This window comes from Zonotrichia leucophrys, chromosome 3 (genome assembly GCF_028769735.1).
Source record: "Zonotrichia leucophrys gambelii isolate GWCS_2022_RI chromosome 3, RI_Zleu_2.0, whole genome shotgun sequence".
NCBI classification, from domain to species: domain Eukaryota; kingdom Metazoa; phylum Chordata; class Aves; order Passeriformes; family Passerellidae; genus Zonotrichia; species Zonotrichia leucophrys.
The window spans coordinates 71,412,491-71,433,974 of NC_088172.1; the positions used below are offsets into that span (position 1 = coordinate 71,412,491).

General features: G+C 35.7%; 1 protein-coding gene across 1 annotated transcript in view; it reads right to left on the reverse strand.

Annotated features, from left to right (window-relative positions):
* The window catches only part of CRIM1 (cysteine rich transmembrane BMP regulator 1), a 175,377-nt gene that overhangs the window by 79,979 nt on the left and 73,914 nt on the right, over window positions 1-21,484 (reverse strand). Inside the window, exons 3-4 of the mRNA XM_064708779.1 lie at window positions 13,281-13,523; window positions 6,660-6,780 (exon numbers count right to left, since the gene is read on the reverse strand). Coding sequence (XP_064564849.1) covers window positions 6,660-6,780; window positions 13,281-13,523 — 364 coding nt within the window. The remainder of the gene's footprint in view (window positions 1-6,659; window positions 6,781-13,280; window positions 13,524-21,484) is intronic.

A 21,484-nucleotide genomic window follows, 5' to 3' on the forward strand; every position in this document is an offset into this window, starting at 1 on the left:
GAGAAGATCTGAAACAACCAAAAAGCTAAGAGGAATGAACAGAACAGGTGCACAATAGCCTTTCTACTAAATGGGATAGCCGCAAAGTTAATCAGGGACTCAGAGGCCACCTCTACAGGTTCTGTCAGAATAAAAACATTATTCTGTTTTAACAACTACCTGCGTATGGGTGCTCTCAAATACAATGGAAATATATTTGATAATAGCTTAAAAGGGGACTTGCAACAGTAAATTTCCCAGTTATGATTCTGATGGCTGCCACAGAATGAGAAGAAAAGAACTGTACTGATTTTTGTGTCGCAGGCACTAGGTTGCCTAGACACTGTTGTAACATGAAATACACAACACTGGCAAATGCTGTGACAGGTTGTGGACACAATATATGATACAATAACATGTCCAAGTGCCATAAAAGCAGATAAAGTACAGTAAGAGCAATTTCTCATGGGACAAAGTCATCTAGGAGGATAAAAGATCATGGAATCATAGAACAGCGGCCATGTGTGGGGAGAACTTCAACTAGACCAGGTTGGTCAAAGCCAGATGGCCTTGAACACTTCCCGGGACGAGGCATCTACTTGTTCTCTGGGAAACTTGTTCCAGTGTTTTACCACCCTGATAGTGAAAAATTTCTTCCTAATAACTAACTTGAATCTACCCTATTTCAGTTTAAAACCATTATCCCTTGCCCTATCACTACACTAATCCTACTTAAATTTAAATGCTCTCTAAAGAGATGTGATTTTTGCATAATCACCTGCCACAGGACCCTTGATTCAATTCACTTACATGAAAAGACAGCATGTCTTTTAACACATCTCTAGGTTCTCTGAAAAGTACAAGTGAAACTGCTAATGGTGAATTTCTCAAGTGATATCTCTATTATGCCCAAGGCAACATAAGTTTTTATTAGAAACAAAAGACTAAAGTAATAAAATAGGTCATTTCTTCCTTTGGAATCAAAACAAATTCAGCAATGGTATACACAAATTTTAAAGCTAGATTGCTATTTAGTCTTAATGCCTTTAGAACTGATAAATGATGCACACTCATGTTAAAAATATTTTAGTACTGGACAGATAAAAAAGAGCATTCTCTTAAGAAGATTCTTGAAGTGAAGTAGATTTTTGTAGATTTACTCTAACTTCCTACAATGCTATAAATTGAAAGGCAATTAAATATGATAGAAAATTCTAGTCTAGATCTGTTCCAAGTTCCATATTCCATTTCTATCCAGATATAGCTTAAATTAAACCTTATCTAAAAAATTATTTCCTACTAAATCAAGGTATTACTCATTGTCATGAGTGTATAAAAATGAAAATATTTAAAAATTTGGGTTAAGAACAGGGCTGTTTTCTACTAAATCTTTAATGCACTTATTAATTGCCCCTCTGACCCTCCAATGGGGCTGAGTAGATGATGAAAACGTAAAACAAGATTTGATCATCCAGAGACTTAGTTACTTGGGTTTGCTGACCAAGCACGCTTTACTTCTTTACCATACTGCAGGCCAAATGGTGGCACTGCCATTCAGAGCAGCACCAGACTGAGACATTTTAGCCACACAGAAGGGAAAAATGACAGGGGAACAATTATTAAACAAGGAAAAAGGGATTCTATGACTAATTCATTTAAGAATTTTTTCAGAGGTTTTCTTCTAAACAATACAAATATAATCCTACTCCTTTCATGCTACTTGAGCCAACTGAGAGGGTTGCATTTGTAATGCCATTCAGCTATCTGTAACTAAGTGATAGTGAAATGGGCCAATTCAAAGAGTCTTCATTTCCTCATCCATCAAACCCAAGCCTTTTGGGCTCCAATCTTGCAAGACTGCATCTGTAAAAAGCTTTTAATCACTTTTTTGGCATATGAAATTTACCTGCTCCTGCTATGCTTAACTTACAATTGCTTTATCTTCTCCTCATCTCACCATATCATTCTTGAAACTGCTTGCTTTAAAGCTAGGACTCAGGTAGAAAAAAAGTACTGGAAATTTTGATAGATAAACATAGATCAATTATTTCTGAACTTTTTCAAATCTACAATATATTAAGGATTATGGTATGAATTTTTTTAAGAAGCATGTGAAACTTACTACTGGGATTTAGTGAACATACTAATCCTGGAAGTTTCTCTCCTCTCAGAAGAATACTACTATATCCTACATTATCAGCAAGATATTCAAGCCAGCATGCATATGCTGCAAGAGTTCCTCTCAGGAGCTAAAGGACAATGATGCTGACTCACTGAGACTGAGTCACTCCCAAAATCTGAGGAAGGTGTGGGAAATGTCCTTCAATGGTAAATAGTTTGGGGAAGAGGATACATTCCCATTTCATAAAGTAAACCCTGTGAGACAATATCAATAAATCCTAGCTGTTTTTCATTTGTTTGTTTTAAGCTAGAAACCAATTTAAAAAAATGACCAGTGACCATGGAAGACAGAAATTGAAAAGGAAGGCACTCTGATGGTCAAGTTTTTAAGGCAAGCTTAGTATCTTCAGAAGACCAAATCAGATTGCAGCAACATCGGTTGCTTCTAGCTATAATTATGTCCTTTAATCCTTAATTTAACCCTCTATCAGTTTTCCCCCTATTTTTCTCAGAACTGATAACAAGACAACCACATTTAATTACTTAGGTTTTGTTCTTTTTAATATTGGCACAGTGCTAACATCTCACTGTTCTCTCTGAGTTTTCTTGGTTATCTGGTTTTATTAAAACACTGACCAAGAATAGCTGAGGGCAGGGGGAGGAGTGTGTGTGTGTGAAATATCTCTGAGAACAGAGCACTGAATGAATTTTGAAATTACGAAATCTGTAACAGATGATAGCACAGAAGCAGGAGTATGAAACAGTAGCAAGAAGCAGAGACCTAATAAAGACTAAACTTCCAAATTATTCTAACAACTACAAAGAAAAAAAAGATAATAAAAAATATTAGGTTCAAAGCTATCCAAACAGGCCATATACTATGTTGTAAAAATCTTATAAAACATGCACAAAACTATGTGGGCAATAAAAATATAAGCAGTTTATAATCATTGTCCTGTTCCATTTTTCACAGATAAAAAAATAAAACAGATTTTGATAAAGATTTTTACACTTAAAATTAAATTCCCAAAGGAATCTGTAGATTTGAAGAAACTTCATTTACAACAGGAAAAACTGGGAACACTCAAAGAGAACAGATTCTGTAAAGCTGATATTGACACATTCAACTTTCTAATAGAAGACCACAATGCTACATTAAAAAAAAATAGTTTTTAAAATGTAGTAATGTTTTCTGTAAGAGCTCTAATACATTTTTTGTTCAACAACCTCCTTGGAGAAGCAAGCATCTTTACTAAGACCAGAGACAAACTGTTCTAAGCTTTCCTAACATAATAGCTGTTTTCCTGTTTTCCAAACATTTAGCTTTCCTAACATAATTGCTGGAAATTTAAGATAAGTGTCTCATAACAGTCTGATGAAAGCTGAAGCAACTGGTATTTTGATGTTGATGCCAAATCAGTATGTTTTGTTCTGTTTGAAGCACTGCATTAGAAATCACTGTGACACTAAACGTAACCTCTGAATGCAAGAACAAGAATTTATGTTTACAAGATGTTTACTATCCCCACTTTTCCCCTGGCATTGCTCAAGGAGTTTTCATTGTTATGAGTATGCATTCAAGAGTCTGCTCACAAAAGAAATGCCAATTTATCATCAGATTTAAGGACCTCCATTTTCCCAGCATATTATGTACAAGGAACAGGCCAAGAACAAGAGGTGCAGCAGAAAGTCAATCTACTCCTACTGTATGTGAAATTATCAACTCCTTGCTAACCAGCCCAGTAACATGCCACCTGTCCCTAACCATGGCATTCTGCTCTAATTGCTTTCTGGTTCTGTTTGTATGACGCTTTTATTTCAGTGGCAGTAAATGAAACAGACAATCATAATTTCTTCCAAGAGTTTATAGTCTTAAAAAACCAATTTCATTAAGTCTAAATGACTGTCTCAAGTCCATAACCTTAAAGAACAATGTCTCTGCTTTTAATAAATGTACACCAAAAAAATACAGTGCCACTTCTTCTGAACTTAATTCTAACAATGAAAAAGAGATGTGATATGCAGTTAGGTGATTCTGAACTGAATCTCAGAAAAGGCAATGTTGGTATTTCATAATTCATAATATTTTATTAGGAAATTTTGAAATTAAGGAAAACCATCCTGTTTTCCTACCATAGACTCATTCATCCATAAATTGGCACTTCTTTCCCCGTAATTTTAGCATGCAAGTCTCACAGAGACCCTTCAAATATAAAGGGTGTCTCCTAAAATCTGAGGAAACACTGAACTTGAAGTCAACTGGCTCAATTCTCATGTTCCATGTAACTGCACTTTGTTATTATTTCTTTTTTATTACCCCCATGTCTGTGTTCCTTCATTCCTCCCTTCAAATAAAATCTTTACTTACAGCACATAAATGATGACTATGGCACTGTCTTCTTTAAGAAGCACAGTAGTATATGAAAATCAAAATAACTAAATATATTTCTAGCAGGCACACAACATGTAAATCTGCTGCCAGATTCAGTTCAGTTCTTCGTCTTTCTTTCTCACCTACTCCATTAAAAAATGGATTATTGCTTTGGCTGATTTAAGGCAATCCAAATAGGAACCCACTTTATAACAATATACATCAACATAGACTGAGCCATGAAATTAAAAAATAATGGAGGAGTACAAGACATCTACAGTTGTTTTTACGTGCCAGCAGACATACTAGGTTATGCTAATTGTAGAGGTATTTTGCAGTTTTACACATCAAGGAGGGCAGAGGTATTAACACAAAACCCCCTTCAGATCCTAAGGCTCCAGGAGCTAAGTACTCCTCTATCCTAGCTCTGACCTCTTGTTAAACTCTGATCCCAGGAATGTGCAACGACTGATTTCAAACAGGTTTCAGGAATCCACAATTATCTAGTAATTCACACTCTGTAAGCCTGCTTGTACAGTTGGGACTTTGTGCACAGGAGAAGGGAACACTGCTTTCATCACTGACAAGGACACTTCAGTCACCCGTTGGCGCTCAGCAAACCAACTTTATTTTTAAACATTCTCAACAAATTAAAAAGATTCTTTCAAGAATGTCCTCGCTCTAGGTATTCTATTTAAGATCAGTTCACACATGTGTCCTAGAAATAGAAGATATTTCAAACTGGTGATTTTTCTGAAGTAAATGAAGATTTATTTTCTTGGTACTCTGTATTTCCTGATAGAAGGAACATTGAAATTATCACTGACAAAGAATGAAGTGGATATTTTTCATTTTCTTCATCCAAGCACTTGCAAACCACAAGTTATATTAGACTGCATAAAAATAGAACACAATTTTACTTTTGTGAAACAAAAATAATTCAGGTTATATATCACTTTTTAATCCAACAAGCTGAAACAAATCCAGAAGTAAACCTGTACCATTAATCTTTCTAATGTATCAATGTTATTAAATGTTAATCTAAACTCTAAATTGATGAAATATTAATCTGTGACTGCTTCTTTGACTTTATAATCTATCTTTCTGAATACAGTCGTTAGCAGCATTTTATTCTAGTTATCTTGAACATGCTGAGTTGTATTTGCAACAATGGCAGTATGATGACTGCATAAAATCTGCAGACTCCTGCACAGTCCCAACTAGCCAGGTCAGCTCTGAACTAATACATCATCGCAGTTCCTAGGAATTTTACCGAAAATATGTCACAGAACAAAGGGAGGATACTGAGAAGATGCCACAGTAAATGTGCACCCAAAGGGTACCCAAAAGAGAACAACCTTGATTACGCCATCCTTGACTTTCTGAATTCTTTGCAAGTTTTTTACTACTTTACACAAGGGGCTGAGAATATAACAATATTCTATGACTGCAATGACCTTCCACTAAGTAAGCCAACCAGTGACATCTACAAGAAAAATTTTCTTTTTGGTGTAAAATCTTTTCATTTGTGTTAATTTTTGCTTGAATATGTATTTATTTGGCATATGCATGAATTGGGTTTTTGGAAATTTGTTGTAAAAACATCAGCTCAAATAGTGTTGCATAATTGTGCAACAAAACCAACTTTAAAACTGTCTTATTTTTTTTAATCGCAGTAAGTTACACCTGCTTGAACAACAACAGAAGTTAAAATGTAAGTAAGTACTTGAAATTTCTGTTCCCCCTGCAGTTCCAGAGTGTTCCATCTTTCACTTTTTAAAGTGGTCATGCAAAAAACTGGACTTTTGCTTCTCCTTTAACTAGATGAGATTTTTTCTAGCATGTCCTCTGTCATCTCCATCACTTAACTCCTTACCATCAAACACCTTCAAAAGTGAATTCAATTTATTTTGCAGAAGTCAACTGAAAGTCAATCTAGAGACATGAACTCCTCCAATAATTTTAGCAGAAACCAACTTCATGCATCTGTCCCGTGAAGACATTTTCTCTGCTTTGAAAATTCAGAATTCTGGATTTCCACCAGACTGATATAATCTACTTCACGTAGGTTATATTCATAATCAGTATCAGCATTTATTGTCACAGAAGTACACGTTATTATCCTGTATTTACAGTGCTTGAATTGTCGAGAGCAAGTTAAAAACGACTGAGCCATTGAGACACCAACCTTGTGGGCAGGGTGCAGCAGCCATCGGCCGTCAGCCTGACTTGGGTTTCATAGCTATCCAGGGGACAAACAACTTGCTGAACAGGAGGGCACTCGACTGTGCTGCAATCCACACTGAACACTATGGAGGAAGGGAAGAAGAACATTTCTTTTACTCATGCTTTAGAAGCTTTCTGCAAATTACTTCCTCATAAGTAACCACTTATGCATCAGCCTTTTAAGTCACAAAAATGATCCAATGAATGTGTGCTTGCTAGGTAGCATTACAAAAAGCCTCCTTTTCTCTTTAAGATTCACTTTTTAAAATTATTAGGAAGCAACTGAACTGATAATAGTTAATAAAAAAATTTACACAAGTTAGGCAACCTTACACAATCATTAAAAACGTGAATATTATTTAATAGAAGTACCCTAGTTATGGAAGAATATATATTCCCTACAGCTTTTAAAACAGTAAACAGTTCATTGTTCAATTTTTAACTAATTAAAGTCTGTTTAAACAGCAAAATACTTGGGTTATAGGAAAAAAAGAGAGATACACTACAGATATATCTGTGCATGTTTAATGTACATTTTTAAAGGCTATTTTAATCGGTTGTCTTGTTTGTATATTTATATATGGCAAAAATGAAATGCAAGTTAACAAATCTTTCTTAATTAGTGAGATGAAGAATTCTACTTAACAAGAAAGACTGACTGACAGTTTTTAGAAAGCAACAAATGTCTAGAAATCCAAAAGAAAAAAAAAAACCCAAACCAGGATAAATATATATTTAATGTTGTAAGTCATACTCAGGAAAGCTAAAACACATCTTGTTCTTATTTGGTCCTAAGTCTTCCATGTAACAAACATTACCAGCTCAGGTAACATGTATCTCCTATGCCTTTTCATAATTATACTTAGAAAGTGCAGAATAAAACATGGTTCCCTCTCCAAGAAATGAGTTACTTTCTGATTGACCATGAAGGATGAACAGAATATTATCAGACTGCAAATTATGCAGCACAATATCCCTGATTACTGATTAAATTCATTGCAATATTGACACTATCACAGCAGCTTACAGAACTACTAAAGCAGCTTGACAATGCTATCCACATTTTTTGCAAGAGCTCATAACCTTCAAAGGGCTATTTTTCCTCTTCTGATGCTACATTTTCCAAGCTTGATCCTCAGTGGTACATAGCAATAACTGACTCTGTCATCATAAGACATCAGTCTCAGAATTACATCTGCTTTTTCTATCCCCACTGCAGTGGTTACAGTGTGATAATACACGGCTCATTAACACTGAAAAGCAGCCCAGTCTGTCTTTCTTAATCAAGTACAAACTTCAAAAACATTATAAACAGGTTAAGACTACTCAAATTTTTTCTCTTAATCATTACATTATTAGATTAATCATAAAGCAGCCAAGGTAGGACAGGATCCCTTAGAGGCTCCCAAGCCAGGCCCTATAGATCTGGCTACCCAGGATTATGCCCAGGTGGCTCTTCAATATCTCCAAGGATGGAGAATCCATGGTCTCTCTGGGAAAACTGTGTTGGTGCCCAGCCACCCTCATTGTGAAAAAGTGCTTCCTGATGTTCAAAGTGGACCTCCTGTGTTTCTATTTGTGCCTCTTGCCTCTCTGGTCCTATGACTGGGCACCACTGAAAAGAACCTGGCTCTGTTTTTACACCCCCTTCAGGTGTATTGATGAGACCTTCCCTGAGCCTTCTCCAGGTGGAACAGGCCCATCTCTCTCACAGCTGCCTCACAGGAGAGAGATGAAGACAGATAAGAAATGAAAAATAGCTGAAAAAATAAAAAAAGTTTCTACTTACTTTTAGATTTAAACAGGTTTCTCAAAGTGGGAAAAGTATTGATAGAAACTTATAGATAAACTGAAAATATTCTGAATTTACAGAACAGCCCGTAATTGGATTCTTAATTTCTTTAAAAGGTATCTCCCAGATTAGCTGCACTACTGTCCTGAAAAATAGGACTGCAAACATTTGCCACTGACTGTTTAGTTTTCTTTTCACATCCTCCAATAATACATTTCATGAACAGTTTATTGTTATATATAATAAAAGCTGTTATTATATATCTTAATCTAAACTCTTTTTTTGTCTCTCATAGAAACTTTAAGCTTTAAATACAGTTTGACAAATCTGTGTCTTCAAGAACTCATAAACATGAGTTCCAGTTTCCTATCACCCAATCAACCTTTGCTTACAAGTCTTCAAGAATTTTCACATTCACTGAATTTGTATATAGAAGCACCTGAGAGTTACCACTTTTCTACAAGAATGTGGCAGAAACCCTGCCATGGTTGCAGACATATCTGCAGTCATGTGCTACCTCCTTTGTAGGTACAAAACCAAGATTTTGAAACTGCTACTGAAACCAGGTGAATAAAACTTTCTAGTAGAGTAAGTTATCAAAGTATAATAAGTGTGTTATGTTCCACCCTGACATATTTCAACTAATAAAATGGCTGGCTCTTCAACTAATACAATGTACAGTTTAGGGCAAGATCTAAATAAATACCTATGCATTAATGGTAAAGGAGCAAGTCAGTATTTGCATTTCTGATGAAACAGTGGCTCAGCACAGGCTAAGGCTTCAAAAGTTGCAAATTTCTGAGGTTTCAGTACAAGGATACACAGTCTGCTTTTACAGCATGGAAGCACCACATGACATCCTCTGCTTTCAGTTCAGATGCATTTCAACTCATGAACAGTGCAACACAACACAACTACACATGATAATGGCAGTCACACTGTCTGCCACGGGAGAAGTAGAAAGAAAGTATCTCCCCATGACAAAGCTTTACCCCTTTTACTGTCCATGAAACTCAGAACATATTACATACAACCACAGCATTCCTGGACCTTCAATGCAGCGGTATTTAAATGCCCTATCCCAGGTATTTCCCAACATGGATCTCCACATCTGCTGAGTTTTTTCCCCTCCCTCACCTTAATTGCCAACTTAAAAGCCATTTCTCCAGCTTCATTAGAAATGTTTCTATAATTCTTCCTCACTCTTTTTTTCCAATCCTTTCCCACTCCTATCTCAAGTTCTGTCAACATAAGCTTTTAACAAATCATGCAATAAAAGAATGTAAGTACTATTCTGTAAGTAACAGAGGACAAAAGAAAAACATTATTGAATTCTGTTTCTCTGGGCTCTGTATAAAAGCTTGATTTTGCTGACCCTTGTCCTTAGTGCAAGGTTGTATAAGCTCCAGATCTGATTTTCAGTGCTGAAGCTGGATCAGGGTGGAGCACAAGCTCCTTCCCTGTGCGTCATTACACACTACCTACTAAATTATGCTGCTGGTCGCGGACTTTCCATCAACCCTGACTGCACAGAATTCCCCAAAGAAGTAAGGCAAACAATAACATTTTCTTTACAATTGTGTTTAAACCAGTATTTGGTAGAGGAAAAAAAGAGTAATTTTCAGGCCATGCTGGAGATGAGTGAATGAAAGCTCTGCCAAAAAGACTTCTGAAAAAATGACAGATGAGTAGTCTTTTCAACACAGGTTATGTCTATCATGACAGGCATTTCCCAGAGCTTTCCCGAAAATGTCAGAAACTAAAAGATGACACTCTCCATTACACCATATGCAACAACAAAAGTTGGCAAAAAAGGTACAGCAAACATCTGTCGGACAACTGCCAAAGTAAACTATTTACCTTGTTTTATTCAGAAGTGACAGCTAGGGTTCCTGTCAACACTTCAGCAAAATACGTTTTAATTTAGATTTTAACTCAATCATGTTTAAAAAAATAAACATGATTTTAAAAACGTCCTTGTTCATAGTTCATATTCATAGCACATACACTCCCACAAATCTTGTTTTGGATTATTTTTATTTTTGCTGTTAACACATTATGCAGTTCCATTTGAAATTTCTCATTCAAACTATCTTTAAGAAAAAAAGATTCAAAACATGTTTTGCAAAATGTAATCCCCAGCTTAAAACTAAATTCAATGCACATTGACTAAATTCCCTACTTGTGAATGAACAGTTACACACATCTTTTAGGAATAAAATAACTGTCTTATGGAACCAAACCAGGGTTACCTCATCTCTGAGCTTTGCAACCACAGTAAAACAATGAGCAAGACATACTTGTTCTCATACAGTAGGTGCTACAACTGTGATGAGATACTTGGTGAAGCAACAGGTAAGAACATTTAAAGCTGGAGGTTAATAGACATGTATGACTAAGCTACCAAGTTTCTTCAGTATTCATTTTAACTGAACACCAATGTCTTCAATTGTATTCCTAAAGTAAAAGGGGCAGAAGAGGAAGTGGATCTCAAAATGAATAATTTCATTTTTATTCTAATATTTACTGTTGAGGAAACACTTTATTTTCCTTTCACTAACTCCATTGCCAATCACAGCACTTGCACATACGCAGTTCTCAGCAGAAGGTTCCCAACTCAAATGCCAGAGTTAACTAGAGAGCAGTGATATTTTTTTAAAGAACAGAAATAAACATAATTTATGCTTTAATTGCACAAGACCTTTATCTTGGCATACAGCAGCACTGCTGTCATAGGAAGTAGTCCTCCCAGCTTTATTTCCACCAGAAAGCCCTTGCTGGTGCAAAACCCTTATTGACGCTGGTTATACAGACATGGAAGTGCAGGAAGAGTGTTCTGGAAGCATTACCCACAGAACTAAAGTCTTTAGGTCTGTGGCAAATAATGGAAACATATTTTTCCCTGTTCAACATGTTAACTCCATAGAGTTGCTGACACATTCAGTAAAACTGATGACAGCAGCCCCACAGGAGTCTCTCCATGAACACCAACCTCCCTGGCCTTACTTTGTTCATTACCCATATTTTTCTAGCAATACGGCATTTCAGTAACAACTCATATAGTTCAGTTCCTCTCTAACTCTTCTTCAGGATACCAAGTCAAACTCCGAAGATGCAGGGTTTATTACCAGGTCTCTCAATTTCTAAGCCCCTTTCACAAAGCTCTAAGTTTCCCTTAAATCCTGTTAGTTTGTTTCCTTCCCCAATCTCTTCAAAGCCTCTGCTCTTCTACCCTCCTAACACACAACTTTATTTTTCCAGTCCCATGTACCTTCACCTCTTACAACTCCCTACAGCAAAAAAAAAAACCCAAACCTCTTCAGAAAACAATACAGAGTTACATAAATTCATAATTGTGATAGAGAATTGTATTCAGTTTGAAGATTCTGTAAAACTAGCAAGCTGAAAACAGCTTTCAAGAAGAAATTTCCATGGGCAAGTCTGGACAGACTTATTTGCCAACTACAAGATGGGAATTCAAATAGCATTTGGGAGGGCATCATCAGAGCTAAAATTTCTTCTGAAAGTGATAAATAATCCAAAGTCAGCACGACAAAATTCAGTAAAGGCATAATTGAAGTACATAGGAGGAATTAAAACATATGAGTAGTTCAGTAGCACTCATACTACAGAAAGATCCCGGAATCACAGCAGTTCACCAACTAGAAATACCTCTTGTAAAACAGTAAACAGTCTTATTTAAAGTTTTGCATGAGAAATGGAAGGCAGTTATTCTAAAGTATTTAATGCTGATGAAGAGTCTCCCAAAATCTTAGTCTGCTTTTGGACACCACATGTTAAAGTGCCAATTAACTGAAAAAAACTTATAGAAAGGAAATATAACTAGGGAGGAGTCAAGAAAGACCATATCACAAGAATTTACAGCTAATTCTAGATGAAAGAAGCACATGGTTGTCAAAATGTTCCAGGGCAAAAAATTATATGTTCACCAACTACTCAGGACAGGATACAAAAAAGTTTGTTTCAATTTCCACACAGATTTGCACTGAATATTAGGGAAAAAACCACAAAGAGAAGCACTAGATGATACAAAGACTGTACAATCTTCTTTTGTGGAAGACTTAAGAAAATGTTAAACAAACATAGGAAAGGCACGGTTTAAGCACACTTGAAATATAGCACTGTTTGCATATAATGTTTTGGATTACACCATTTTATATGCTTGCTTTCAGTTCTCTGTTTTGACTATTTATTTTACCAAAGCCCAGATCAAAGAGTGAATTACATCTTCCACTTCACTTGGAATAATAAATCACAAGAAAGGGTGATTTGTGTTCTCATGAAATGGAAGATGAGTAAATACTGAAAATGTTGAACTGTTTTTTAGTATGCCTGCATAATCCTTTTGCTCCGCAGTTTTTAAGGGCCAACACTTGATAATCTAGAGAGATCTTGAAACAGAAATCCTAATTCCCTGTTCATACACAATGCATTCCTACTATGAAAAACCTATGTATAATCTAATCAATATATAAAGCATGTCACTTGCACTAGTAGCATTCACAGAAATGCAATGTTCTCACTAGGTTACTTTTCTCTTCTACTCAGTTTAAATTAATGTATAAAGAAAAAAGAAAGTAAAATTTACCATAATATATTTACTCTGTGTTATTTTAATGGTTATTGCCTACATATAATAATTCACTTTCAAGAATAATCAGAAAAATTTAGAAGTTCTACAGGCTTTACTGGACGCAGTTATGTGGATTATTTTGCTTGTCAGACAGAAAAAAATTGAAAAATGGGAAAATAAATTGTCTCTACTTTTACCTGGCTTGCATTCATAGAGATCACAGCACTCCCCTGGCTTTCCTGATGCCTTAGAAACCAATATATTCAAATAGCCAGGCTGGCAAACCTTCCTCAAGCAGCCTGCAGGATTACACACACAACGGCTTGGGAGTGGGCAGCATTCACCAGGAGGTGCATAGCCTTCAATCAAGATGGAATCTTCTGGACATCGAGGAGAAAACTGGACCTCACAGCGAGCCTTGGAGCAATCAGGTTTCTCTTCTGAAAGGGAGAGAAAAATCATCATGCCATATGTGTCACTAAAACACTGAAGTTGTGAAGATAAACTCAGATAAAAGCTCCCTCTGTTCTCCCTGCTCCCAAAACAATAAAAAAGAAAAGAAAATGGCTGCTGCTGAACTGATTAGCAACAATCACCAAATATCCTTTAAAAACTATAGTTATTTGCAAGATACTAGGTGTCTTATGAAATATTTTACAAAATTTCTAATTTGTGCGATGTGAGTGATGGCTGAACCCACACAGTCTCAAGAAGAGCTGTGAACTTATATTTGGCCAGGATGTTAAGAAACAACTTGTCATATTGTGTCAGCCCTGATGTTCACACTTATTCCTTCAGTTTCCTAAGACCTTCCATTATGGACTGATTTAAACGCTTGATTTATTAACCTGAACCGAGCTCTCACATATTTGAAAAACAAGTTAAAAGTTCAACAGCTAACAAATTTGAATTCTTTGGCAGAAGAGGATTTTTCCTGTACCCACTCCCAATGTTCACATTAGAAGTGGCGTTCCTACATACTTCAGCAGCCTGGATACTAAGTGATAAGAGGTTTGACTACGGCGATGATGAGGTTTGTTGATGGTCCTTATGCATCCCTTCTAACTCAGGATATTCTATGATTCCTTCATGTACAAGTACTTTATGTTTTTTCTTACCATCAAAGATTACTAACCTAAATGTGCTACTAGATAGCATTATAGCTCTTCTCTTACAAAAATCCTACTATTTCCATCTATCTTTAAAACAGCCTTGACTAGATATGTATTTTGTCTAGAACTTTAAATAACATTTTTAAAACCAATGTTTTGGGGTTTTTTTTTTCAAACCTACCCTTATGTTTAGGTTCTTATCTGCTTTATTAAACACATTGTTCAGACAGAACATTAGTGGTTAGAGAGGCTCACTGCAGAGAGCTGTATAAATAATACATAACACACTAGTCTCTGTATTATATTGATAGTCTTTAGTTTATACACGTAATAAAAGGCTTGACACTCAAGCTTTTAAAATTATTTTCATTTTCCACTGCATGTTTCCTCAACATGCACAGAGAAGTGATAGAACTGTTGCAGTAGCAGCCCTTAAAGTACATACTCATGGTAGGCTCTCGATACTTGTACTCACGATGACCCTTAAATTCCCACTGTTCATTACTTTATGTGCCCTAGCATTATGCATCTAGTAATCTTCTAATTTCCATGACTAATAGATAATCCCATCCTCATGCAATCTCTCCCATGAAAACTTTGGATTATAAGTATTTTAAAAAGTTGACCTGCTCTTTTTCACTTGACTGCATTTACACACATACATGTACCTATATAAGTCCTTAAGGACTGCTCATATAATTCAATGCAAATAAAATTTGAGCAAAACAATTTATCAAATACAATAAAAACTATTTTTGACCAATTTGGCTGACTCTCCAAAAGGCAAGGTGTGTCAGAAATGCACATCAAACTGCAATCCAAGTTTGAATCCAAACTATTCAGGACTCTAGATTTATCATTTTTGAAGACCAATGCAAAGCCTGCTGCTGGAGTTTGTAAGATCACCCAGCAATGATATGAAAACAAGCATGTGTCACTATCAATATGTAAGAAGCATCACAGGCAATAGGAGAGAGAAATTTAAAATAGAGAACCATGACAAGTACTTTTGTATGAAATATTCACTCAGTGTTTTGCAGTTATTTTTGATAGTCTGTTCCATGTTAGAGTATTGTGCCTAATGGAGTTGAAGGTTACAGACTATGACAGGACTCTTACATAAAGCCAGCACCATTTTCAGAGAAAATTATTTAAACCTAACCACCACCTCAAAAAAGGCATGTTTATGTTTTAATACCAGGTAATATAACACTAGTAGATATTTATAAACCAAAGGTTTTCTTCTTAATCCAGCATCACTATTACTTTTGTACTTCAGAGTCCTAAAAAATAAACAGACAAAACCCTACTAATAACTTCCTATTAATACTCATGTAAATATTGTGCTTCCAAATTACATCTCAAACTATGTACATGTTGAAACATTCCTCTCCCAATACACAAATGCCACCAAGCAACAGGAAAGTCAAACATATTCACCCAAGCTGAATCAACCAACAGACAATTATCTTTCAGCTTCCCAAACTCTAGTCCTCCAGCATAGTCAAAAGAAGGTCAAGAAAATTTTTACAGACTATGTCACAATTTGTTTCTTGATTTAGATGCTGTTTTTCTTTATGGAAAGCAGCTACTGACTAAAACAATTTGTGATGAGCAGTATATTAAGTGTTTCCTTGGACATCATCTTTATCTAAAACATGAAAAAGCAGCAGCTCCAGGTGTAGCATTACTACGTGTTAGTCAAAGCTTTAATCAGCTAGCATCATGCTACTGTAACTGCTCTCCAAGTCCAGAATTCACTGCAATGGAAGAAGATGGGAGTTCAGTTTTACTGCATTTCAGTAAAAGCTGATGTGGGCTCCTCATTTTGACACCAAGTTTGCATAAAAGACATTATTTCTAAGCAATCATTCAGAAAAGTTTCAAGCTTTTACTTCTTGTTATCTCAGCAAATGACAAAATCTTTTCTATACATAGAGATCCATTACACTAAAGTAGTTCTACCTTTTCATTACTTTGTCGAGGAAGGAATTCAAATTTAATCTGTTCTCAAAATCAATTATAAACATTAATACAGCCATAAATGTCACTGCTTTAGCAGAATTCCTGATTTAATTCCAATATATACAGCTATTTAAGATTTCATCAAACAAGAGCTGTTTAATAGGTCTTTTTTCCTTTATTAACCAACATTTCAACCCCTTACAAAAGGAACATTAAAAAACCCATGCAAGAACAAAATAATTAAAAATACACCAACAGCCTCAAAAGACAGGTAGCAGGATAAGGCCGAGCTGTATTCCACAAGAAAACCCTGTGAAATCACTCAGCAGTGCTATTTCTGCTACTTTATCCCTTTTACATACCAGACAGACTGTTTCAAAGCAGCTTCTCAGCAGACCAAAGGAGATTCACAAGAGCCTACTGCCTCTCTGCCAAACAGACATACACCACAAAGCACCAACCTGTCCCCTGGATGTTTTAAGCAACTGCCTATTACACAAATCAGGTTCATCCTGACCAACATCTTCACAGTCAAACACTGCATCAGGACTTAAACTCCATTTTGATAATAAATAGAATATAAACAAATAAATATTATGTGTGTCCAGAAATAGGAGAACTTCATTTTTCAAAGCATTGTGGTGAACCTAAAAAATTAGGCTTTTGAGGAAAGGAAGAACTATACATGGGACTATATATATGACTTACTATGAAACAAAATAATACAGCAAATATATACATATTCCTGAATAATAGGGCATCTTAAACAGATTACACAAGATACTCATGTCACATTGTTCTCACACAAAGTGCAAATTCCTTTGCAAGGAGAATTTCATACAACCTAACTGCCTGTGGAGACAGTAAAATTGCTATAGCATAAAATTCAATCTCATTTCAGTAAATTCTTTAAAAAGATATCCCAACCATAATAAAGAGAACAATCACTTTTCAGGGATGCATTCTGATAAAAGTTTGAACTGATAACCTACAACTCACTAAGAAAAACATAGTTGGCTGCAAGTGCTGCCTTTTTGTTCAAAAAAAGCAGCATTTCAAATAGCAACACAAAGAACAGAAAATATTGGTTGGTTTTCTGATGAGGTTTCTCTGTGGGACACATTCTCTTTATAGCCTTTCATCAAACACCACCTAAGTGTTCTGGTATCCCTGATATCTCAGCAGCCTGAGCCAACAAAGAATCTCTACAGAGATAAAGGAAGAGTCTGGATCAATCAAGCTTTTGCAAACTATCTATTCTTAGACAGACAATTTTCTTAAGAAATTCAGAAATGTAGCTAGAAATTCTTAATAAACTGAACACAATCTACACAGGAAAACCAACATTTTGATGAACTCCAGATAAGACTTCTAGCCTTGGAAACAAACTTAGTAACTACTCTAAAAGGCAGCTCTAGAGATCATTTCAAATACAGTTCTTCAGTTTACCAGTGACAGGGTTATTTCTAGATATAAATTACTACTGGCAGAAGTTTTTCATTTCAAGACAAAATTTACTTTCTGTAGGTCTGAAGGTTCAGGCTTACTTTTACTTTGTTAATAGCCTGCAAGAAGAACTTGCTGTTATTGAGCACATGAGAGAGTACACCCTAAAATTATTAGTATAACCTAAGTTACAATGTATAACTGAAAAATAATAGTGAAATAAAGTACAATGCACAGTGTGCTTTATTATTAAAACAGGGATCATTCATTTAAAAGTTAGGATGTCTCAAAAAAATTTCTCACTTTCATCTCAGAAGTGCACAGGGAAGTTGAGCATCTCAGAAGCTGAGGCGTAACATTCACACTGAGTTTTCATTGCAACCACAGTATACTTGTTATAAAGTGCATGGGGAGGAGGAGAACAACCTTCAAAGAATATAATAATAACAAGAAACCAAGATATGGATTTTTTCTTTCCATTAACTCTAGAAAGTGTCTATGATAAAGCCACAGCCATAAACCCAGAACTTTGTCACAAAGCTTTTCCATGTCAAAAACTACAATGTATTTTTAAAATTATACTTCCCATGACTGTAAAAAGTTAGTAGGGGGAAGTGGAGGTAAGATAGCAAGTTACTGAAGCACTTATGTTGCAACCAACACTTTCTTTGAGAGAAGGCAGCTTCTTTACCTTCTTGAAAGGTTTATGCAATACTCAGTCTGGGTACTAGTTAGATATGTTTTTCTTAATACAGTCACTGAATATAGGAAGACTAGATCTCAGGCATTTTCCATTTCTTTTGTTAAAGTAGATCAGTTGTAACAAGAACCAACCAAGCCAAACCACCCTGCACCCCTCCTCATCTTTGCTAATACCAAAGCAGCATGGAAATAAAAATAGTTCCTTAAGAAAAATTAAACACTTTGCTTTCACCTCTGTATCAAATTCTTTTCCTTCATTATGTTTGCATGCTCTGCTTTGACACGCAGAGAAAGAACATGCCAAGTTTTTACTTAATGAAAAAAGCAGAGCAGTTAAAACATTGGTTAGAACAGTGAAAGGATGTTAGGGTATAATCTGGTGTGGGAGAAACAGAAGAAAATCACTGACAGGGATGGGAGAATCTTCTCATTCTTCAGGTGAAACGGAACAGTTCCATGCTTCTCAGGAAATCATTTCAGGAAGGATTTTTTATCATTTTGTCAGAGCTTCATGTGATGCTGTTACTCAGTCACCATAGAAACAAGGGCAGAATGTTTCATTGAAAGAGATGGCTGAAGAGAAATTGGTATTTCTCATGTCCAAATGTTTCCATTGAGATATTTAAATGGTTCTAGAGTTGATTCTTTAAAGTCAAATTTTTAATACATATGCACATAGACATACACAGGGATGGAGGGAATAATTTTTTTTTTCTGTTAGGTCCATACAAAGAACACAGAATAAGAAGCACTTTGAAATAGTAGGCTTCATATTTCATTTTTCTGAGCAGTTCAGACTAGGATATGGTTTATAAAGATGAACATTTTGCATAATTAAACAAAGCAATGCACTACAGTTGGCACACGTATTTTGAAGGCATGTGTTCAGCCTTGCATTTTTGTTTCACTGTAAACTATTTTTGTGAAATCCAGGCTAAAACACAGTCACTTTTATTGTACGGTCTTACAGTCATCATTGAGATGACTATTCCAAACAATAGGCATACTGTACTGTAATACAGTGGCAGGAAGGAAATATTAGAAGGATTAGGGATAAACAAGAAAAATGATTACCCAGCTGAAGCAGTCAGACAGACAGGGATCGATACTGGAATGCAAAATCACCCAAAGGATTTTCAAGAATCAAAAGGGCAGTTATAGTAGATTAAAAAATGAGATTAACTTACACATACAATATGCACAGTATGTATACGGATGAACTGCTACAAATAAAAAAGTGAACAAGAGCCTGACCTTTTACCTAAAACTGAACTTTATTTAAAATCTGTTCTATTTTCTAAATGAGTCTTGCTACACTTCCCAGCATTCTGGTGCTCCACATTTTATGTATTACACAGTGGGACAACCTGTCTCACCCACATTATAGCCTAATCTTCTCATAATATAACAGCCTGGAACTAACCTGGGTTAAAAAAGTCACACACAAAAAGACAGTCACAGATACCAGTTTTAAAAAACATCCATTCATTGATAAATATATTTGCAACACAGTATTCACTACAGATTTGCCAAAGATTTTCCATTTTGAGGACCAAATAACCAGAAAAAGGGTTATATCACTTGAAACAGCTACAGCCAAGGAAGACAATAACCCCCTTTGGGTAGACAGCAAAGCTATTTCAATTTTGTAATTCCATTTCCTGAACTAGTTTCTTTTCCTGTACTGGAAATTTTAAAAAGAATGGTGCTAATTCAAAACGAACAGACCCCAGGAAACACCACACCAGAATCACAAACAATCCTGACCCCCAACTGATGTCTTCCAAAGAAAGACTTAACAGATTCACTGAGTATCTGTCAAACACCTGCATCTAAATGGAAGCGCCAGTTCTATAAAACCAATAGTGTTGGTCGCAGTAGTTGCATTTGGGTTCGACCTCCCAGATCACAGCATTCCTCTGTTATGCTTAGAAAAAATCATGTCTTGAAAACTCCAAAGTAATTTTACTTTTCCTCCATTTCACTCTAAACCTGCTTTCAACAAATACCTATTAGCTTGACACCAACAAGTCAATCCAAATTAATAATGGATAACGTTACCTGACAGAACTGTACACGAAGGACTGAGCCCAGCCCACTGCACAGAGCACAGGAAGCTGTGCCATGCCTGGGACAGGATCCATTTCTACTGCTAACTGCACTGCTTTCAATAGAAATAAAGCACCTTTAAACTTCAGCAGTGAGAATCCATCAGAAATTAGTTGGAGAAATGAGCAGATAGCTGTAGTCAGATTTACAGTTGTGTTGCCTCTATTGAAAAATATTATTTTAAAATGTATTCAATATTGTCTCGCCTGGATTAACATCATACATTGTAATTTCTTTATATAAGAAAGCCTATTATGCTTGATGAATGGTACTACTCCTACTAGTGTTCAATCTTTATATTGGCAAATCAACTGGAATTTTCAAAGAAAGAGTATGTAAACAGTAATGAGGTGATCTCACCTAGGGAGTTCGGACTTTGAAGAATGCCAAATAATTCTGGGAATAAACCAAAAATCGAAATACTAGATGTATAATCAGTATAAACTGCATAAAATTTGATGACTTACAGAAATGTACATCAGTAGCAGATATAAGTAAAGCAGAAAGTATTACTTATTGCAAGAGTATATTTAGCTGCAAAACCAAAGGTAATGTTGAATGAGCACCAAAGTAATAATAAAGCACAACTATCTGGAACAATTCTGCTTAACACAGGTTAAGAAAACAATATGAACCTAGCTGATATCTGGAGAAATAATCACAAATATTCACTGAAGGAGAAGCACTGTAAGGCACAGTTTGATGTGACAAGGAGAAACGGATTTGAATTTGAGGACACACTATATACCTTCCAATGGACAAACCTCTGGAGGCAGCAGGATGGAAGGAGCACCAACAACTTATTCTACCACACAATCACGCCCAGACTGAGTAAGAAGCAAATAGTAATTTGATACTTAAAAGTCTAAAAGCATAAGCAGAACAAGGACTTAGAAAGCACTTGCATTTGCAATAAATGCAAATTACAATGAAAATACATACATGAGTTTACAAATAATAAGAATTCACATATGTATGAAGCTAGCAACTGAGACTGAACAGCAGGGAGGGCAATCAGTTTTCTAGAGCTGATTAACAAAAGCAACAGACTTGTAAACATTAACTTA